Raw genomic sequence first — 19,812 nt, 5'->3', positions numbered from 1 at the left:
TATATAATTTTTAGTAATTTATGTTTGAATGATCAAAATTGGACTAAATTCTATAATTTATACTATTATTTATGAATTGATTTTGCTGATTTGTCAAACTCCATGATTTTAGATAATTTTGCTTGTTTGTCAAATTCTTATTAGTTTTTAGATTAAATCATCAATTTATTAATTTAGATAATATAAATATTTCAAACTTTCTAATTAATTTAAATAATATAATATCTCGAAATTTATAATTGTAATTATGATTATTATTATTTTAAATTTCACAAGATTCTTATTAGTTTTAAGCTTAATTCATTAATTTATTAATCTAAATAATATAATTATTTTCAAACTTTTATAATTGGAATTACAATTATAATTATTTAAAATAAGTTAGGACCAATTCTTATTTTCATATGATGTAAGATGTTCTAAACTTTATAGTTTTATTTTTCTAATTCATTCCAAGTTGTTTTAATTATAGTTTTTGACATATGTATTTATGTACTTTGATATTTGTTTTTTTAGTTGGAGTTCTATGTTTTTCTTCTTTCTTTGAGTTTGAAAGACTATGAGCACATCGGTTTTGCAACATGGAGTTCGGAATTATGAATTACTTCGGTATTTATTTCACGTGTATGTTTTATTACTGTTTAATCTATAAGAAAAATATGCTTCGATATTAAAGTTTAGAGAGTTGTATATGTAATCATGTTATGAACATGTGTTTAATGGTTTAATTTCTAAAACGGCTAAACTAGATATATTTTTAATGAATAATTAGATTTATCATTATATAATTAACCATAAATTAACTTGAATAATATAATTGTCATTATCTATTTTTCTTTCATTAAAAGTAAACTTATGAAATATTAAGATAAGTCGATGTATATATTGATCAAGTAAACCAATGAAATATTGTCATTATCTCAGTTCATTTAAAAAAAAAGGTTTTCTTCTAAATTATCATTGAACTTTATTTTTTATTTATTTTTATTTATTTTGTTCACATTTTGTGTGTTTTGTATTTTTTGGCAATTTAATACATGTTTCTGGTTCAAAAATACAAAGTAGATTAAGAGAGACCGAAAATGCACTTGTTAGTACACCTGCAAATTCTGAATTGGCTAGTTGTCAACAACGAAAGCACTTTTTCACTCTTTCCTATACTAGGGGATTTCACTTGGAAAAGAAAATGTTTCACATTCTTACTTTACTCTATTGTGTGAAATATTTTTGATATGTAATTATGCTTTCATGGTCTCGCCTCATAGTTTTATAGCATTCTTTTGTGTTAAGAAGACGTAGACCGAAATAAAAATAAAAATAAAAAAAAACTAAAATGATTAAGAATATAAAAAATAAGTTACAGTATCATGATTTTTAAATTATAGTACATATATTAATAATTATTAGTAAAATGATTATGCCCGCACAACTAGTACTTATTATAACACGTCTTGTTCAAAACTTAGCTATGCATAACAGCGAGCGTTTGATTCGGCCTAACGGGTTAGCAGAAACTCGGAAATAAATAAATTTGAGAGTAGTCAAGAATTTTATTTCAGGGCTATTATTGAATATATTAGGTATATTTAATATATTTGAGCTTTTTTGTTAGAATGAGTAGCCATAAAAATCTTCAACACAAGTGATCATAAAATAAAATGTTTCAATCTTATTTTTAATTTAAAAGAAGAAAAGGTAATAATTTACTGATAAATTTTTGTTTTATATACTAACCGGAGTTTGGCAGGTTCAATAAGTTATCAGTTTCCGGATTTTTGACAGTTCGGTATAAGTTTTTAGCCGATTCAATTTAGTTAGATTTTAACAGTAACTGAATCTAAATTATTTTTGGTTCATGGTTCAATCTAATCCGACCACCAGTTCAGTCCAGGTTTAAAAACACTGATTTTAGGGTATGTTATGAAGAACTATGAGAAACCAAAGTCATACCCAGTTTGATTCAAACCACATACAAAGCTGTTTACAGGAAACTTATTTAAGGAAAGCCAAATATCATTCATCACACACAAACCTTCTTCACACCAAGACAGGAAAATCAACATTACAAGCAAATTTCATTACAAAAAAAACCAACATGAAAAAATGTTTCAGGTACGTGTTTGTCACAAGCGTCTTCCAGAGAGGCTAATGGAGCTGACTTTCTGAGGAGTGGCAACCACAAGTGGAGCTTCAGGAGACTTGTTACCAGAGAAAGAGAATCTATCGTGCATGAACCGGCTCTCCACGATCGACTCATCCTTCAACAAGATCTTGTAGCAGTAACAGCTCTTGAGCCCTTGCTGGTTCCTATAGCACTCATGCGCACTGTTCTTCACCCGTTCCAAGTCCCATATCACACTGAACTTCCCCACTGTTGCCACAATGTGCCTCTCTTGCTTCCCACTCTCCGTTACCTGCAAGTAAACATTCACAAACACACACAACAAAGACTGAGTTTTTGCTTTTATAAGAATGAACAATTTGTAAACAAGAACATGTCAAGTGAAGCTTACCCATGAGAAGTGAGCGCCGTGAAACTTATTATCTTTTCCTGCCAAGTGTGAATCTAGTGGCGTTAGCTTCAGCAGCCTCGGAGCTGGTATCTTATTCCCCATCCTTCCGCTAAAACCTGTTTTAGTCCGACCATCTTTGTCTGTGAAAAGGGTGCATATAAGAACCAAGTACGTATCCGTTGTCCCCAAGATCCACTTCCCGTCATAAGACACGTCCACATGAGTTACCGGCGAGCCAAGCCCCGGGAAAGCAGTCTTCGCCATTCTCATTGAGGTCTTCGAGTACAGCCTTATCTTCCCATCACGCGATCCCACAACGATCGACCCATCTCCAGTACTAGCAAAGCACTGGAAATTAGTCCCTCTCGAAAACTGATGCCCTTGAGTCCACTCCAAGACGGGCGATGATCCGATGTTCTGCACTATCCCTCTCTTGTCCCTCATGTCCCACTGACACAGCCTATTATCATCCAACCCCAAGAACGTAGACTCAGACGGATCTAGCTGCGACCCTTTAGTATCATTCGTTATATCTCTCATCGTGATCTCAGTCCCATCTTTCTCAAACTTCCACTCAGTAACAATCTTCCCTGACTCGATATCAAGCTGCTTCACACCGCTCGTGTTGGGCTTCCCTTGCTTAGCAGGACTCATCAGCATCATATTAGTCTCCGCCCTCATCAAAAGCGCCTTGTTCGGCGTCGTCTGGCTCGCAGCTCTTCCACCATCAAACCTAACGCACACACCTTTCCCGTGAATCCCACGGTCCATGTTCCTATAAACCTGAACACCCGAATCATTCACAAGGAAAGAATTCTCCAACGCACCCAAAGCAAGACTCTGCACTCCACCGTTAGCCACCTCTTCAAACTCTTCAGTCAAGTCCTTATCTATCTCATTAACTTCCTCCTCCTCCTCCTCAGGTGGACCTTCAGCATCCTCCCACATGGAATCATCAGCAGCCTCAGGGTTAGCCCAACCAATAAAATCTTTCCCGTAGACTTTCATCTTACTCTCCTCAGAGGCTTTTACCATAAACACATTCTCAAACAGATAGTCCTGGAACCTAGTAACGAACCTCCTATACTCCTCATCCGACAAGAACTTCAACGCCCAGACACCATTGTTACTCACGAAATCGACCCTGCGCTGGTCAGCAAACATCTTCAACTGCATATCGGTGGAAACCCTAGCTCTGACCTTGGAACCACCGACGCCGAGAAACCAAAAGGACTCGCCTTTCTCGTTTGTCTCTTCGCCGTCGTCGTAATCAACGACATCGTCTCCCTCGGACGACGTCGTTTTGACGAATTTGTAGGATGTGAGTTTCTCCGCGGTGATCCATTTCGCCTTGGGGGTGTTTCCTCCGATGTGGCGGTAAAGCTTCACCGCGTTGGGGGGCGAGGATGGCGATGGGTATTTGAGCTTCAAGGCGCTCAGCTTCTTCTCGATCTCGAGAATCGATGATGAATCGGAAGAAGGTTTCGAACCAGAAGACGATCCTTGCTTCTTCTTCTTCTGATCATCGTCATCTTCTTCTTCTTCTTCTTGGTAGTAATCAGAATCGGATTCGGTGTCGGAATCGGTGATCCGATCTTCACGGCTCTGAGAAGTACCCATGAGTTTTGATCAAAGCTTAGACGAAGGAAAAAAAAACTTTGCTGTTTTTGAATTCTCTCGCAGGTGGAATCAGAACGGATCGGTCGGTACCGAAGTTTTGTGGGATGAATCGAAACGAGTTTGAAATGATTTCTCGAGAAAATGAAGAGAGAGAGAGTGGTTGTAGGAGAAGGAGTTAGGGATTTGAGAGGAGGTTTTATAGGGTACGATGATCTGTTGGGGGAAAGACGTTTAGCGTCCATATAACGTTGGGCTTTGCTTCGCCCTGACGCAACGCTTTTTGAACGCGTCGGTCACTTGCGTCGGCGTTTTATTTTGGGGAAAAAGTAATTTAGAAAAAAAATATAAAAGATATAACGCGCCAGGTAGGGGTCGAACCTACGGCCTTCTGCTTAGGAAACAGACGCTCTATCCACTGAGCTACAGGCGCTTAATTGATAGTTAACGTCTGTAATTTCAATCTAGTTTTGGAGATTTGAAAAGTGGTGAATGAATTATGAATATACGAGGTGGAACTAGAAAAATGTTGTGTGAAAATCTTGGACTTGTAAGGGAATGAGTTGGGTGACAAACGAATACTTAGAGCAGAGGACAAGCAAAAAAATCTGAATACATTTTTTTTTGTCAAAGAAAATAACATAAGTTTAGGTTTGTCATGTTTTACGAGTTACTTTGAAAAGCTTGAATTAGCTCCCCCCCTCTCTCTGTACAAGAGCACATATATAAAATGCAAGAAATTAAACTTCAAAAGTGTGCCAACTAAAACATATACAAAGCAAAGATATATCATGTTATACATTTTTATTAAAAATTTATGTGTTAAAAGAAATTCTTAACTTGCAAGTGTTAAATAATAAAGCATATATAGCTAGTACAAAATTTAATCCTCAAATTGTATATAAGAACGAAAAAGAAAAAGAAAACTTAAAATATAGAAACTAATTATACACATAAAAACTGCATATATTTTTATATATATGTAAAGGAAGGAAAATATATATTTACCATTTCATTGTCTAGAAATATTAATTGGTTATAAACAAAATTTAATTTATAAATATATATATAGATGATTATTAATTACAGACATTAATTTAATAAACTAATTAATATAAAATTAAAATTAATTAATTAATTAGAACATAAAAGCATGTATTTGTCATAATATACTTGTAAGAGAATTATAAAATCTTCTACTAGTATTATTGAATATAAATTCTAGTGTTTTAAAGATGATAAAATTTTCATAATTCGTTGAAGAAAGAAAATAAAAATTTACCTTGATTTCTGATTTTTAATGATGCTTATATGAAAAACCTGAAAATATATTAAAAATAATTAATCACAAGATAAAATTATCATTTTAACATATTATAAAGAAAATGGGATAATTAATATATATATATATATATATAAACGTAAATACTACAAAAACTACAAAACTTATTTGTTAGAAAGATTTTCTGAACTTATGAAAATGAAGAGTGAAGAGTATTTTGAATTGATAGACAAAATTGTGTTGAAGCACATACATTGATCCTCTGCCCTTCGCCACACATCTTACCTATAGAATCTATTATTTTTAGTTAGATCTACACTTTTTAAGTTGAATTGACATCTTTTCCTTGTGCATGTTGATTTTATCTGCTTTTCTCCTGCAATAATTTTGGATTGCATTCAAAGCTTTAGTGGTTCTTTTGTAGCAGCAGCTAACAGTTTAAAAGTACATATAAATATAACTAAACTAAACATAAGTGATACTAAGAATGTGTTAGTTTAGTTAATTTCTCTAGTTCAAGTTTAGGTGAAACCATAATCAAAGAGCGGTTCATGAGTGAACATCCTTGTGTGCATGTCTTCAACTTTAGGTGGCTTAATTAGCGGCAGATTTTGAAGGGTGAGTAAATGAGTGATGTTTCCTGATCTGCACAAATTGTAACTTGCAAGGGAGTTTGTTGGAGTGAAAAGGAAAACTCAGAGAGCTTAGGACAGGCAAAAACTGTACATGTTTTAGGAATCACTTGTACATAAAACTGTGTAAATTAAAGCACGTCTAATCTTAATGATACTACCACTTGTTAATGAAAAAGGACCACCAAGACAAGCTAAAGAAATACAAACACCAACCAAAAAAAAGAAATGCATGTAGCTTATTTAATTAACCACCTCCTTTTCTTTTGCCTACATCCTATTAATCACCAAGACAAAAACCTCATATTGATGCTAAAATAAGAAAATAAAAAAATATCAGACACCTTCAACTTTGTTTTCTCTAACCTTTGAATCATTCCCTTGTTCAATCTCCCTATCTCCATCAAAGACAGAGAAACAATCTGATCGTTTTTTCTTCCTCTTCAGAAACAAATGGCTCCTTTCTTCTTCTTCTTCCTCCTCTTGTCATCGTTCTCTATCTCTCAAGCTCTCCCTCCTCCTCGAGGTATGATTCTTGATACAATGCCAAAGATTTTTTTTCATATATTTATCTGAACGTTCGTTATTCCATGTTAAACATCATTTATACATGCCCTAATACGTCACCTTCCATCTCATATGGAAGGTTTCTACTTAAACTGTGGATCACCATCTACAACAAAACTCAACGAGATAAACTACACATCAGACAGAGGATTCATCACCGTAGGAAACACAACAACAATAAAACAAAAAGACCTTCTCCCAATCCTCTCAACACTACGTTACTTCCCGGACAAGTCATCTCGAAAACACTGTTACAACTTCCCCGTCGCCAAGAACTCAAAGTACCTTATCCGAACCACTTACTACTACGGCAACTTCGACGGCAAAAACAGCCCACCAGTGTTCGACCAGATCGTTGGAGGTACGAAATGGAGCGTCGTGAATACATCAGAGGATTACTCCAAGGGTCAGAGCTCTTACTACGAGATCATTGTTGGTGTTCCTGGGAGGACACTAAGTGTTTGTCTAGCCAAGAATGCAAAGACTCTCTCTTCACCTTTCATATCGGCTTTAGATGTGCAATCTCTTGAGGATACAATGTATAATTCAACTGATCTCGGGTTATACAAGCTCAGCCTCATCGCTAGGAACAGCTTTGGAGCAGACGGAGAGATGATTAGGTGATCATACTTCGATGATGATCTGACATTTTCATTTAATTTTAGACCGACTTGTAATGTTTATTTTATGTATCTAGCTATCCAGATGACCAATACAACCGTCTATGGCAACCGTTCTCGGACCAGAAGCATCAGACGGTGATCTCTCAAAGCAGTGTTAACCCATTAGACTTCTGGAACATTCCACCTGCTAAAGCTTTCATGGAAGGTTTCACAGTGAGTAAAGGGAAGAAGGCTCTGGAGCTTCAATGGCCGCCGTTTCCTCTTCCGGCCACAAAGTACTATATAGCTCTGTATTTTCAGGATGATAGGAGTCCAGGCCCCTTGAGCTGGAGAGCTTTTGGTGCATCAATCAATGGAGCTACCTTTTCGAGAAAACTCAATGTGAGCACCAATGGGGTTATGGTTTACTCTGGTCAGTGGCCATTGTCAGGTCAGACTACCATCACGTTGACTCCTGCTAAAGGTTCACCGATGGGAGCAGTGATCAATGCTGGAGAAGTGTTTCAGGTTATTCCTCTCGGTGGAACCACTAATATTAGCGATGGTATAATGTTACCATGTTCCCTTCTGCTTCATGTTTTTTTCTTTCTTTTCTCTGTGTTCTGTGATGAATCAAGCCATTGGAACCAACACATTGTTCTGCAGTAACAGCGTTGGAAGATTTGTTAGAGAGTATCAACGAGCCTCCGGTAGATTGGTCTGGTGATCCATGCCTTCCTCTTGCCCACTCCTGGACTGGTGTTACTTGCTCCAAAGAAAAATTCACCAAAGTGATTTCTCTGTAAGTATAAAAACTCAAACACTCTTAAGAGAAGCTTCTGTAGCTGCAAACTACCAAGTCTAAATCAAGAAGAACCATTGCTAGGAATCTGACAAACCGTGGACTAGAGGGCTCTCTACCACCAAGCATTAGCAACATGACTGCACTTAAAGATCTGTAAGGACTTTTGGCATCCTTAAAAGTTTTGTTAATGTCTGAGTTTCATTTGTGGAAACTAAGATTCCCCTGCAACTTTCGTGGTATGTAGATGGTTAGGGAAGAACAAGCTCACAGGGCCGATTCCGGATTTGAGTCCAATGACGAGATTAGAAACTATGTATGCCATTCTTGTAACCAAGCCTTCTATAACTACTGCTGCGCAAATGATTTAGATTTTTAACTTTACCATTTTCTTTTGTGAGATGAGGCAGACATTTAGAGGACAACCAGTTCAATGGAACGATTCCTGAGTCACTTGCACGGCTGCCTAATCTCCGAATACTGTAAACATATTTTTCCCCCTCCTCTCTGCTTATAGCAGCAAGCCTACACGTGAATCTGATAACATGACTAGACAGTGTTCATTTTTAGCTATAAGACAAACTAAGGTTTTGACCTGTTAGAGTTTGCATCATTATCAAAACTAGCATCAGGTTTTGTTGGTGTTAATAGTGAATCTGCAGGTCGATCAAGAACAACAAGCTTCAAGGTACAATTCCTAGTGCACTCCTCCAGAGAAAGGGCATAACTATTCAGTGAGAATCATTACCAAGTTTCAAACTTCAAAAAGAAACAGCAGCATTTGTCCATATGAATTTTGATGTCAACTTTTTGTTTCCTACTTGTTGTAGGGCATCTCCTGAGAATATGCCAAGCACAAACAACACCGGGCCAAATTAGGGTTGCTAACACTGATCAGATTCAAGTGCTCATCAGTGATAGATATCAGAGCATCTGTAAACTACAGGGTCATTTGTCTTGGCCTCTAAAACTGAAGAATGGTTGGATCAAGGAAGCATTTGGGCCATGATAGTTCTATTTATGCAAGATTCTTCTAGATAACTGTATTAACCCTTTCTAGTTTATGGAAACCATTTGTAAATATTCTGTTCATGTTATTGAACCACCGTTGACCTGTAGAGTAACTTGAAGTAAGAGATAAATCACATGAAGATAACAGGATTGTATTACCGCTTTATTTTTCTCTGTGGAAAACTGAAACAACCTAAATACAAAAAGAAAGGTTCCTAGCGTTTATGGTTGCTCAAGATGTGATACATATAGAACAGTAGTTTCCTATCTGGGTAGTATTGATAAAAATAAGAAGCCATTATCGGAACAAGAATCAGTAGTCTCTGTCTATACCTCCAATCCAATCAGCTTGTTTGGGCCAAACATCCCAAAGAAGCAACTTCAACAACGAACTCAAGCGCACATGCACTCGTATTAATAGTTGTGCACTGGTTGAGCAAATCCAAGGTCAAGATGCTTCTTCATTATCCAAATCTTCCATCACATCAATGTCCTTTCGCGATGTTATCTTCTGCACATATCCTGCAATCAGTTTTAAACTTTTTTAGTCAAGAATACTTTGCATAATAATACAGTAGAGACAGGAACCAAAGTACAAAACTCAGAAAGTGGGGTTTTGATTTCCTTTCCAATCAAGGAAGCAGCAGCAGCTCAAAGGAATCTTTAGAACTTGCATCTCAGAAAAAGGTAAAATCAGAAACTGACCTATCCCTTGGCAAGGAATGCATTTGCAGATAACCTCTTTACCCCTTTTCTTGTAATAGCTGACAGATCCAGATCCTTGGCAACTTCTACACTTGCCAGTCCATTCATAAACCACTTCCTTGCAATCCTGGTCGGGTAAATATTATGATCAGAATATATTCTTAAGCATAACGTTACCACTGCCTATTGCATAAAAAAACCCAGTAAAGAGTATGGTAGTTTAAGTCAAAACTTTAGCCACATATCTCCCGTTTAACATACAAATCCAAGGAAAATCTAACTCATTGTTAAATGTTCACATTACAGAAACATCATCCCCCCTTCAAGAATCTGACATTATCTCTTGTTATTCATCTAAACCCTAAACCATATCAACTCGCAACAATTCAAATGTTACTCTGATTATTATAACACAAGTATGGTTGACACTTATCCAAATCATCAAATCAGTAAATGAAAACTCGGAGGCAAGAGCAATAAATAAATAAAATTAAACCTCGAGAACTGGATCACACTGCAACCTCCGGTCAATCTCATCGGGCGAGACAGGGGACGTATCGGGATAAGTCATAGGGAGAGGAAGCGCGTCGTCGTTTCCCACCAAGTAACTCACTCCGCTTTTCGACCACAGCAATCTTCTCTTCCTCCACTTACCCGCTTCACCGTTCCCTCCGGCTCCGACGGAGACATCTCGAGACCTCGCTGAGTCAGAGGTTGACTCCGGTTCGCGTGGTATCCGGACTCCGTCGCCTAGAGGGATGTCGGCGGTGGCGCGGCAACGGAAGGAGCGAGAAGGAGGAAGGCGGGGAAGGAAGACGAGAGACGGAAGAGAGGGTAGAGAGCGATTTGGGTAGAATTGGAACATTGAGACGACAAGTTTGCAGGTGCGGCCATGAAACTGGGTGACGTAAATCAACCTCGACGAATTAAAAAAAAATTATTCTGACTTTTTTTTATTTTATTTTTTTATCGTATACTATTATTTTAAGAAGGCTTAACCGGTTAAACCAAGCTAACTTAAACGGTACTTTAGTCAATAACCGGTTTATTTCAACGGTTAAACCAACTTAAATTCAAGGGTATTTTGGTAAATTTTGTTTTTTGGTTTTTTTTTTTTTCAAAATTATTTGGTTTTTAAGTTTCTTTCTTGCCGCCAAATAGAATCCTCAAAAGCGTACTCTGTACTCTCGTCGTTACCGTCGTCGAGAATGGAGGAAGAAGATGAAGTCGTCATTTCGTCTTCCGATTCCGAAGATTCCAGCGACAGTTACGAGGAAGATTCTAAAGATTCGGAAGGTGAATACGATAATTCCGACGAAAACACCAAGTGCGAAGACCTGCCCGCCGTTTCTACTCCATCCGACGCCGATCGGAAATCGAAGAACGTTAACGATCTTATGAGGTACGTAATCGAAGCTCCTCGATTTCAATTTGAGCCTGAACCTGATTAAGGCTTTGTTCGAGGTTGGGATTTAGGGTTCAATAGGAGATTTCGCGATCCCTGTTCCATTCACTCCGATTGATTTACATTTGATACAGTTTCTCGCGATTCTTTTGTAGAGTGACGTTATGATTCCATCTTCAAGCTGATAATTGTGATTGCTCTCTGATTGTTTATGGAATCGAATCTACTGTTGACAGGGGCAATCTGGTGGTGCAACGGCAGCCACTCCTTCCTAGGGTGCTCTCAGTATCAGAAGGAGAGGCAGTTTGTAGGAAGCCTTTCAAGCCTCCGTGTTCTCATGGTTATAATACCACCGGCCAGCTTTCTCGTCGCCTTTCGGCTCGCAAACGCTTTGTCCCTTGGGGTTCTTCAACTCCAGTTGTGTTTGCTCTGCCTACTAAGCTGAATGAATCAACCACTATTGAGAAAGATGAAGAGGAGGAAGTTGTTTCTCTTCCACCTGAAATTGAACCTTTGGTATTGTGGCAACTTGGAGAATCTGATGATGCAACGAAAATTTCGGTGCATCCGTTGCTTGTCCGATTTCTTCGGCCTCATCAAAGGTATTTTCAATTTGTATCATTGCTGTGATATTAAAATTTCCAAAACACTCACATACTACTATATGAAACACATCGTCATATGCTCTCAGTATTTTACCATAGTGAACGGCTGGTGTATACAACAAACCAGTGAGTGTAATCATGAATGATATATACAACTTTACTTACATGGTGAGATTGGTTTTCTGATGCTGCAGAGAAGGTGTGCAGTTCATGTTCGATTGTGTTTCAGGATTACATGGCTCGGAAAATATAAATGGTTGCATTCTAGCTGACGACATGGGGTTAGACATATCTTCTTCGTTATGTTTTTTTTCTTTTGCTATGTGAATTCTTATCTCCCTCTAAATTTGATTTGACAGTTTGGGGAAGACTTTGCAGTCCATTACTTTACTGTACACACTTTTATGTCAAGGATTTGATGGGACTCCTATGGTTAAAAAGGCCATTATTGTTACACCAACGAGTCTTGTCAGTAACTGGGAAGCTGAAATTAAGAAATGGGTTGGAGACAGGATTCAGCTTATTGCCCTCTGTGAAAGCACCAGAGATGATGTTTTGTCTGGAATAGATAGTTTCACGCGACCACGAAGCACTTTGCAGGTATAATTGTGCATATTTTTCTCGTTGACTCTGGAAAGTGCACTCATCCAAGTAATAAATGTTAACAGGTACTTATTATTTCTTACGAGACATTCCGAATGCACTCATCCAAGTTCGGCCAGAGTGGATCCTGTGATCTTCTAATATGCGATGAGGCTCATAGGTTGAAAAATGACCAGACACTAACTAACAAGGTAGCATGCAAATACACTTATTTCGTATCAGGTTTGTACAATGGTACCTTTTATCTTTTCTAATTTTCGCTGTCATCTTGTTTGGATGCAGGCTTTGGCTTCATTGACATGCAAAAGGCGGATTTTGTTGTCTGGAACTCCCATGCAGGTAAGAAAATTTCACTGATTTTTTCATTTCTTGCGTTCGTTCTTCCTGATTCTTCTGCATTCGAATGTTCCAGAATGACTTGGAAGAGTTTTTTGCCATGGTGAACTTTACAAATCCAGGAAGTTTAGGCGATGCTGCGCATTTTCGCCACTATTATGAGGTGAGAGACATTAAACTTTGTTCCTCCCTTTGATGCTGATTCGATCATTCCGTGTTCTTTCATCCGTAACTATGTCAAAATCAGTATTTCAAGCCGATTATTGGCCTATAATTGTAGGCTTAGCGTATGTTACTTTGTAGCGTATACTTTACTGCCACATTATTATGTTTCATTTCCCGTATATCAGATTCATGGCTCGTGGATTCCACTAAGTTGAAAGCTTATAAAGATAGTTTTTGAGATTAGAGAATCTGCTTACGCTGTTATCTGTGTATTATAACTTCATTTCGACTGACTATAGGTTCTTTTGATGCATCCTTATTTTGATATATTTTACATAAGGCACCTATTATATGTGGAAGAGAACCGACATCTACTGAGGAAGAGAAAAACTTAGCTGCTGACCGCTCGGCAGAACTGAGTTCAAAAGTCAATCAGGTAATTCCTCGTAGCATTTTGTATGTATCTGATTGTCTTGGGATTTCATCGTCATCTATATATATCTCTTAAAACTAATGCAGTCGGCTTATATGATTTTGGTACTATGACAATCGAGCATCATTATAACTCTTGCTTATATTTTACATTTTTACTGATTTACCTTAAGAAGAATTTCTTTTGCTTACAGTTTATATTGAGAAGAACTAATGCATTGCTCTCCAATCACTTACCACCTAAGGTACCTTTCCTTCTGCATCTGCCACAGGCTTCTGAATAAAGTTTCTTATGATCCTAAAACATTTCTCTGTCAATAGAATTGGCTTAATTACTTCTTCATATGTTAAATCTTCAGACTCAGTAATACACGTAGTTTTAGAAGTGACATAATCATCTGATGAGAGGACAAATAGAATGAACACCTTTTCTTAGCTACTAGTTACTAATTCGCTGCTTTGTTTATTTTGAACCCAGAAATACATTAAAATATTGATGCTTGCTGGATGTTTTGCAGATAATTGAAGTAGTGTGTTGCAAGATGACTATTCTCCAGTCCACTTTGTACAATCATTTTATAAGCTCAAAAAATGTAAGCATTGATCACAGTTCTTATTACGCTATGTAAAATATATGTGTTAAACTATATCCAATCGGTGCCTCTGTATGCAGCTTAAACGAGCACTTGCTGATAATGCAAAGCAGACAAAAGTTTTGGCTTATATAACAGCTCTCAAGAAGCTCTGCAATCATCCAAAGGTATCGAGTTGCAATTAAGTTTCTTTAATATTTTTAGGCATCATTGTGACATCTTAAGGTGCTAATGGGTGCACAAAAAAAGGGTGCTATCAAGTGGTCCATGATCAACGTGATTGATAAACTTATTCCATGTATCCCATTATGCTTTCTGATTAATGATTTTCTTTCTTGCTATGTAGCTAATTTACGACACAATAAAGAGCAGAAGTCCTGGTACTATTGGGTTTGAGGATTGCTTAGAGTTTTTCCCTGCAGAAATGTTCTCTGGGAGGTAGGCTTCTTTCTCTAGTTTGAGTCATTGCATACAGCATGTGTGTCACTTCTTGTGATTTAAATGGAACCATCCATGCAGATCTGGAGCATGGACCGGGGGTGATGGTGCCTGGGTCGAGCTCTCTGGGAAAATGCATGTTCTCTCCAGACTTTTGGCCCACCTACGACGGAATACTGATGACCGCATAGTCCTTGTATCAAACTATACACAGGTATGCTACTTTTATTTAGGTTTAAGGGGTCAGTGCATGTAATTGGGGTCATAGAGCATTGTATTTGCCTCCACATGGATTTTGGACAGAATCAACTGCTGGTCGACACTAGTGGTGTTCTACTGGCATACTTGTCAATTATGGATGTTCTAATATCTTTTAAATTATTCCCATAGGCTATGTGTTATCCCGAGGCTTATGAGCCCTTATATTTTGCAACTTTTGCAAGGTAAAGAACACACTGGGCTTATCGGTCTGTTTGTATCAGAACAACTCTTCTTACAAACATCACAATAACTGAACTATGTTTGTTGTTTGATTCCATAAAGCCATCATCACGGTGTGTTCCATATAGATAGCAATTTTTAAATCCAGTCTGTATACAATAATCATAGCTTGCATATTTTGCACTAGACATTGGATCTTTTCGCTCAACTCTGTCGTGAAAGAAGATATCCTTATCTGAGGCTGGATGGATCAACATCAATTAGCAAGAGGCAGAAGCTTGTTAACCGGTTGAACGACCCAACAAAGGTAGCTGATCTTATATATATTTTTCTCCACTTTGTTACAAACCTGAGTAATGATCACTAGTCACCTGGTTCGGGTTTTGCTTCTGTAGGACGAATTTGCATTTCTATTAAGCAGCAAGGCAGGTGGCTGTGGATTGAATTTAATTGGTGCTAATCGACTTGTTTTGTTCGATCCCGATTGGAATCCAGCCAATGATAAACAAGTAAGTATCATCATTACTTCCGTTTTTATCGGCTTCAGAACTATGCGTATAAGGGATGATTGATTGTGCTCTATACATACATTACTTCGCTGTCAAAAAGGCTGCTGCTAGAGTTTGGAGGGATGGTCAAAAGAAAAGAGTGTATGTCTACAGGTTTCTTAGTACAGGAACTATTGAAGAAAAGGTAATGTACCACATCCACAGAACTGACCTCACTTTTTGCTGGCGGGATTAATTGCTAAACTCTCATATTGGTAATTCACATGATATATTGGTAGGTTTACCAGCGGCAGATGTCAAAAGAAGGGCTTCAAAAAGTTATTCAGCATGAACAGACGGATAACAGCACTAGACAGGTCTTTTGCTGGAATGTTACTTTTGTTAATTATCCATCCATCTTGTGCCTAATGCATGAATATCGACCCCCAACATCTTTGAATTTCCAGGGAAACTTACTTTCAACAGAGGATTTACGAGATTTATTTTCCTTCCACGGAGATGTTAGGTATGTGTTTCTCCTGAATTCACGATGTTTTTGCCTTCTCATGTATGGTTCCCATGTCCTTTTTCTTGAAATAGATTTTGCATCTCAGTGTTCATGAAGACACTCTGTACTGTAGTAACGTACGTAGTCCAATTGCTTGTACTCTGCCTTTTTGCTAGGTCTGAAATCCATGAAAAGATGAGCTGCACCAGGTGCCAAACTGATGCCTCTGGTACAGAAAACATGGAAGAAGGAAATGAGAACAACGTTGATGACAATGCTTGCCGAACTGATCAAGAAGATATAGGCGGATTTGCAAACGACGCAGGATGCCTTCACTCGTTGAAAATCTCCGAGAGACAGGTTCTTTCATGTGCTTGGTTACTGCGTCATGCATTAATCTTAAGTCTATCTAAAGCTATCTGATTTCATCTAAAAAGGTTTGAGATTTCTCAGGTGGGCACTCCATTGGAGGAAGATCTAGCAAGCTGGGGTCATCATTTTACCTCAAACTCTGTTCCAGATACTATACTGCAAGCTTCAGCTGGTGACGAGGTGAGTTGCCTCTCCGCGTGTTGGTTCAATCTAATCAATCGCCAAGCCGAGCACTGCTTTATACGAAGTTTAGAGGCTTCTGATAACTTTTCACGGTCTATAAAAAACATTGCAGGTTACATTTGTATTCACAAACCAGGTGGATGGGAAGCTCATTCCCATCAAATCAAATCCTAGTCCAAAACCAGAACTAACCGAAACAAACCGAAACCAAGCTGTAAGCAACCGTGGCTTCAACAAACCGCAACAAAGACCTCGGGAACCGCTGCAACCGTTATCTTGCAACGAGAGCAACAAAAGAGTGAAGTTGTCTACTTATAAGCGTTTACATTGTACTAGTAACACTGATGGTGCTCGAACGCAAATGCCTTTGCAAAGACCAAATCAAGTTCCTGTAAACCACGATGATGATTTTGTATGAAATTTTCAGAGAGACATTGTGTGCTATATTGTGGATATATAATTGAGTTTAAAGAAGAAAAAAAAGAAATTCATGTGAGATTCATTAGACTTTGTTTTTATTACTCGCATGTGTATTAGTTTGGACAATTTTGTTAATCTGGCCCATGTGGGATTTGTTTTGATAGTAACGCTTCGATGATTAATCGATCATATATGTTTCATGTTGGTTTTAAATTTGGTACTGCAAATTATTAATAATCCATAATCAAAATTATTGAACCAATAGCAAGCCCAAGCTTTGACCTTTCAAAGCTATTTAGAATTGACAAACGCTGATCGAGCCGGATCGGTTAAATTCATCAGAGATATTGGTCTTTCTTTAGTAGACAGATCTACCATCTCTTTTTGAAATACAAGTTGATTCTTATCTATTTCTTTGCGTTATTGTGCTCAGTTTTATTACAGAAAAAGTGAACGCCGAGAAAAAACCGTGACAATAATTGGACTTGTTTGTTTGTCTTTTAGTTGAAGTACTTCAGTTTTAAGAAATAAAAAGTAGTGAGGTAAAAAGCTGTTTTATCTTGTTTAAATGAATAGCACAAGAAAGGCAGAGAGTTAAGTAAGAGGAAGAAGACAGAAGGTGTAGAGTAAACCGGAGACAAGAAGACAGCCAAAATAAACTTTAGATACAGCTTACTTATCCACCACAAAAGTCCTATGATGCTATCTATATGTCTAGATTCCCTTACCATGCTTTGCGCCATTTTTAATAGTCAAAAACTCTTCTTTCAATATCAAAACCATATACTTAATGCAATTTGGTAAATTCAGACTATTTAAGAAAAGAATGCAAAATATGATAATGTAACTAGCTAGGTCTGATTATCAATAATGTCTAGCTAGTAATCAATGATATGGGAGTTAAACACACTATCACTTGAAAAACTCGATCCGAAAAACTTGCTGGATATGAAATTGCACTCAACGGAACATGGCATTTATGCTTTGTGTAAATGAATGGTTGCACACAAATAGTTACGTAAACCGAACGAGCTCAGTTTGGTCTAAAGCGCCACGCGTTAAAACCCTAGTTGAAGAAACGTGGGGAAATTCCATTAGGACTGCAACTGAAGCACGTGAGGGTCACAACGAGACAAATGTTACCACAGTGTTAGTCAAACCCTAAAGTCTGAATCCAAAAAGATAGATTTTACCTCTTTTTAAAAAGATATTGTTTTCTGTTTTGGGGGCTTTTGATCAGTCGAACATTTACAGCTCAGACTCACATGGCTCATTTGGTGCTACAGTGCTTTGTCTGCTTGATTGATTCATCTGTTTGTCTGTAACTAAGTATGATTGCGTAATTACTAATTAACCTGTAATGAATCTGTTCATTTATTTGAGTGAAATATAATTTTTGTTTTGAGTGTTCTGCTAAATTAAGTATTAATGGATATCAATATATCCTACCTATATTGTTTTTTGTAGTTTTATCTTAAATGTAGCTCATCTTTATTGATTTTTTGACAATTTTTACATTTATGTACATGGCTAAATGAATTGAAAAACATATGAGAAAGAGATGGATTATAGAAATATGTTCACACTCGTCTTCCGGGTGCCTAATATTTACGAGTTTATGGAGTTGCAGATAGTTAAAGTGAAATGTTATCTTATAAATAAGCAAATGCAAACATTTCTTTGAATAAAACAAGCAAGTAGCATAATACTTGCGGATTAGCGATTTATAAAACACTACTATAGAATAGTACTTATTTCTAAGATAATAATTATGAGAAACCGATGCGGACAAGATGGACTCTTGTCGGTTAACAAGTGCCACATTTTTAGATCGAACGAAGCGTAAGAGACAATAGAAATTCATGCAAATTAAATAACTGAACTGATATATGCAATGCATCTGTAGATCTATATATATTTAAAACTAAAGGAAGAATTCTAAGTAACCAAAATAGTTGTTGAATTTCTTTTGTTTACCATCTTATATTTCATGATTTAATCTGCCTCTAATCCGGATCTATTTTTTTAGAATATAATAGATGATGATGCCCATGTGAGTTTTTATAGTGATTATATCATCTTATCTGAATTTGTTTGCTTCACATGTATAAATCCATTTTCTTGATATCGGATAAATAGTTAGTGTTGTAGTTCTAATTTTGAATGATTCACTGGTATTATTAACAAAAGAGAGGATAAATAGTCGACATGAAGAATATATAACTGAATTTATATTGAAGTAGTAATATAACCTTTTCTTACAAAATATATTTTTGGCTAGAGAACTACTACTGCCATGTTTGGATTAAAGAAAATGTAGATACTGGATTCAAGTTTTTAATGAGTTTAGTAGCTGAAATCTGCAGTCCATTATTGATAGTTACGTAAACAACATCGTTTTTTAAGTTTCAAATTTTAAATAATTGTAAGAACATATAGTCGATGAAAAATATAGAATTACTGAATTTTGGTAGCTCATTTTGTTTTTGTTTTTATATAAATGAATATAAACAAAATAAGAGAGTGTTAGGGCACCCACAGGCACAGCAATGGTTTTTCATGGGAGTCTCTCACTCAAAATATTATTAAAAATCAAAAACTAAAAAAGAAAATGTAAAAACAATTAGAAGAACTTTCAACATCTTTTGAGAAACCTATTTTAATAGGTATCCTTTCTTATTGGTATAATTATCATTAAACATTAAAATTAATTTCATTAATAAAGTTTATAAAATATTCGTATATTAATGTTAAGAAATTCATTTTGAGAAATTCTCCACTAATGATGCTCTTATTATCGATCCCCTTATTTACCCCAACAAATTTATACCATATTTACGGTGCATTAATGCTTCGATTAATATCTATGTCCATAAAGTAAGTGTATTGATTGCCGTAGCTGATTGACTATTTGTTATCCACAATGAGGAGTCCAAAATATAAAATTAAATATCTTTAGTTCATTGAATCCGTATAACTCAGTACTGTATAAAAACTAGGTTAAAAAGTTTACTACTGTTAGGTTAAAAAAAGTAAAGGAGAAGTCCACATGGATGCCCACCACATCTCATATCTATAAAAAGCAAAACATG

The 19,812-nt window shown here is 36.7% G+C and overlaps 4 protein-coding genes and 1 non-coding gene across 5 annotated transcripts; 2 read left to right on the top strand and 3 right to left on the bottom strand.

The window, feature by feature from the left end:
• Positions 1-1,933: 1,933 nt before the first annotated feature.
• Positions 1,934-4,328, bottom strand: LOC108862704 (protein CYPRO4). The gene is made up of 2 exons (XM_018636924.2): positions 2,514-4,328; positions 1,934-2,414 (listed from the first exon to the last, which is right to left on the bottom strand). Exons 1-2 carry the CDS (start codon positions 4,131-4,133, stop codon positions 2,124-2,126), a joined length of 1,911 nt encoding a protein of 636 aa, XP_018492426.2. The 5' UTR covers positions 4,134-4,328; the 3' UTR covers positions 1,934-2,123.
• Positions 4,329-4,490: 162 nt separating this feature from the next.
• On the bottom strand, positions 4,491-4,563 carry TRNAR-CCU (transfer RNA arginine (anticodon CCU)). The gene has a single exon. It is a non-coding gene; the product is annotated as a tRNA-Arg (tRNA).
• Positions 4,564-6,628: 2,065 nt separating this feature from the next.
• On the top strand, positions 6,629-9,043 carry LOC108858106 (putative leucine-rich repeat receptor-like serine/threonine-protein kinase At2g14440). Its single transcript, XM_057010937.1, is given in 9 exon segments — positions 6,629-7,231; positions 7,309-7,778; positions 7,880-8,015; positions 8,100-8,171; positions 8,263-8,331; positions 8,426-8,497; positions 8,678-8,749; positions 8,846-8,882; positions 8,884-9,043. Coding segments are annotated over 9 exon segments (1,617 nt in total). The 5' UTR covers positions 6,629-6,683; the 3' UTR covers positions 9,025-9,043.
• Positions 9,044-9,162: 119 nt separating this feature from the next.
• LOC108859249 (protein disulfide-isomerase SCO2) lies at positions 9,163-10,652 on the bottom strand. The gene is made up of 3 exons (XM_018633136.2): positions 10,228-10,652; positions 9,732-9,858; positions 9,163-9,548 (listed from the first exon to the last, which is right to left on the bottom strand). Exons 1-3 carry the CDS (start codon positions 10,594-10,596, stop codon positions 9,475-9,477), a joined length of 570 nt encoding a protein of 189 aa, XP_018488638.2. The 5' UTR covers positions 10,597-10,652; the 3' UTR covers positions 9,163-9,474.
• A 231-nt stretch (positions 10,653-10,883) lies between these two features.
• LOC108805311 (protein CHROMATIN REMODELING 25) lies at positions 10,884-16,933 on the top strand. The gene is made up of 21 exons (XM_018577327.2): positions 10,884-11,133; positions 11,373-11,738; positions 11,936-12,022; positions 12,101-12,341; positions 12,410-12,535; positions 12,627-12,683; positions 12,757-12,843; positions 13,186-13,281; positions 13,472-13,522; positions 13,796-13,870; positions 13,951-14,037; positions 14,217-14,308; positions 14,390-14,522; positions 14,937-15,056; positions 15,145-15,258; positions 15,359-15,442; positions 15,537-15,614; positions 15,705-15,763; positions 15,922-16,105; positions 16,199-16,297; positions 16,413-16,933. Exons 1-21 carry the CDS (start codon positions 10,940-10,942, stop codon positions 16,716-16,718), a joined length of 2,736 nt encoding a protein of 911 aa, XP_018432829.2. The 5' UTR covers positions 10,884-10,939; the 3' UTR covers positions 16,719-16,933.
• Positions 16,934-19,812: the final 2,879 nt, after the last annotated feature.

Source organism: Raphanus sativus, chromosome 5 (assembly GCF_000801105.2).
Source record: "Raphanus sativus cultivar WK10039 chromosome 5, ASM80110v3, whole genome shotgun sequence".
Taxonomy (NCBI): Eukaryota; Viridiplantae; Streptophyta; class Magnoliopsida; order Brassicales; family Brassicaceae; genus Raphanus; species Raphanus sativus.
The sequence above is the reverse complement of the archived record's forward strand: the minus strand, read 5'-3'. Positions and strand labels throughout refer to the sequence as shown.

Excerpts from the sequence above, each read along its gene's own strand:
- LOC108862704 (XM_018636924.2), bottom strand. The coding sequence starts at position 4,133 with ATGGGTACTTCTCAGAGCCGTGAAGATCGGATCACCGATTCCGACACC. Across the intron at positions 2,415-2,513 it reads ACGGCGCTCACTTCTCATGG|GTAACGGAGAGTGGGAAGCA; the intron begins GTAAGCTTCACT and ends GTTTACTTGCAG.
- LOC108859249 (XM_018633136.2), bottom strand. The coding sequence starts at position 10,596 with ATGTTCCAATTCTACCCAAATCGCTCTCTACCCTCTCTTCCGTCTCTC. Across the intron at positions 9,859-10,227 it reads AGTGTGATCCAGTTCTCGAG|GATTGCAAGGAAGTGGTTTA; the intron begins GTTTAATTTTAT and ends TTACCCGACCAG. Across the intron at positions 9,549-9,731 it reads CATTCCTTGCCAAGGGATAG|GATATGTGCAGAAGATAACA; the intron begins GTCAGTTTCTGA and ends AACTGATTGCAG.
- LOC108805311 (XM_018577327.2), top strand. The coding sequence starts at position 10,940 with ATGGAGGAAGAAGATGAAGTCGTCATTTCGTCTTCCGATTCCGAAGAT. Across the intron at positions 12,684-12,756 it reads TGTCTGGAACTCCCATGCAG|AATGACTTGGAAGAGTTTTT; the intron begins GTAAGAAAATTT and ends CGAATGTTCCAG. Across the intron at positions 12,844-13,185 it reads ATTTTCGCCACTATTATGAG|GCACCTATTATATGTGGAAG; the intron begins GTGAGAGACATT and ends ATTTTACATAAG.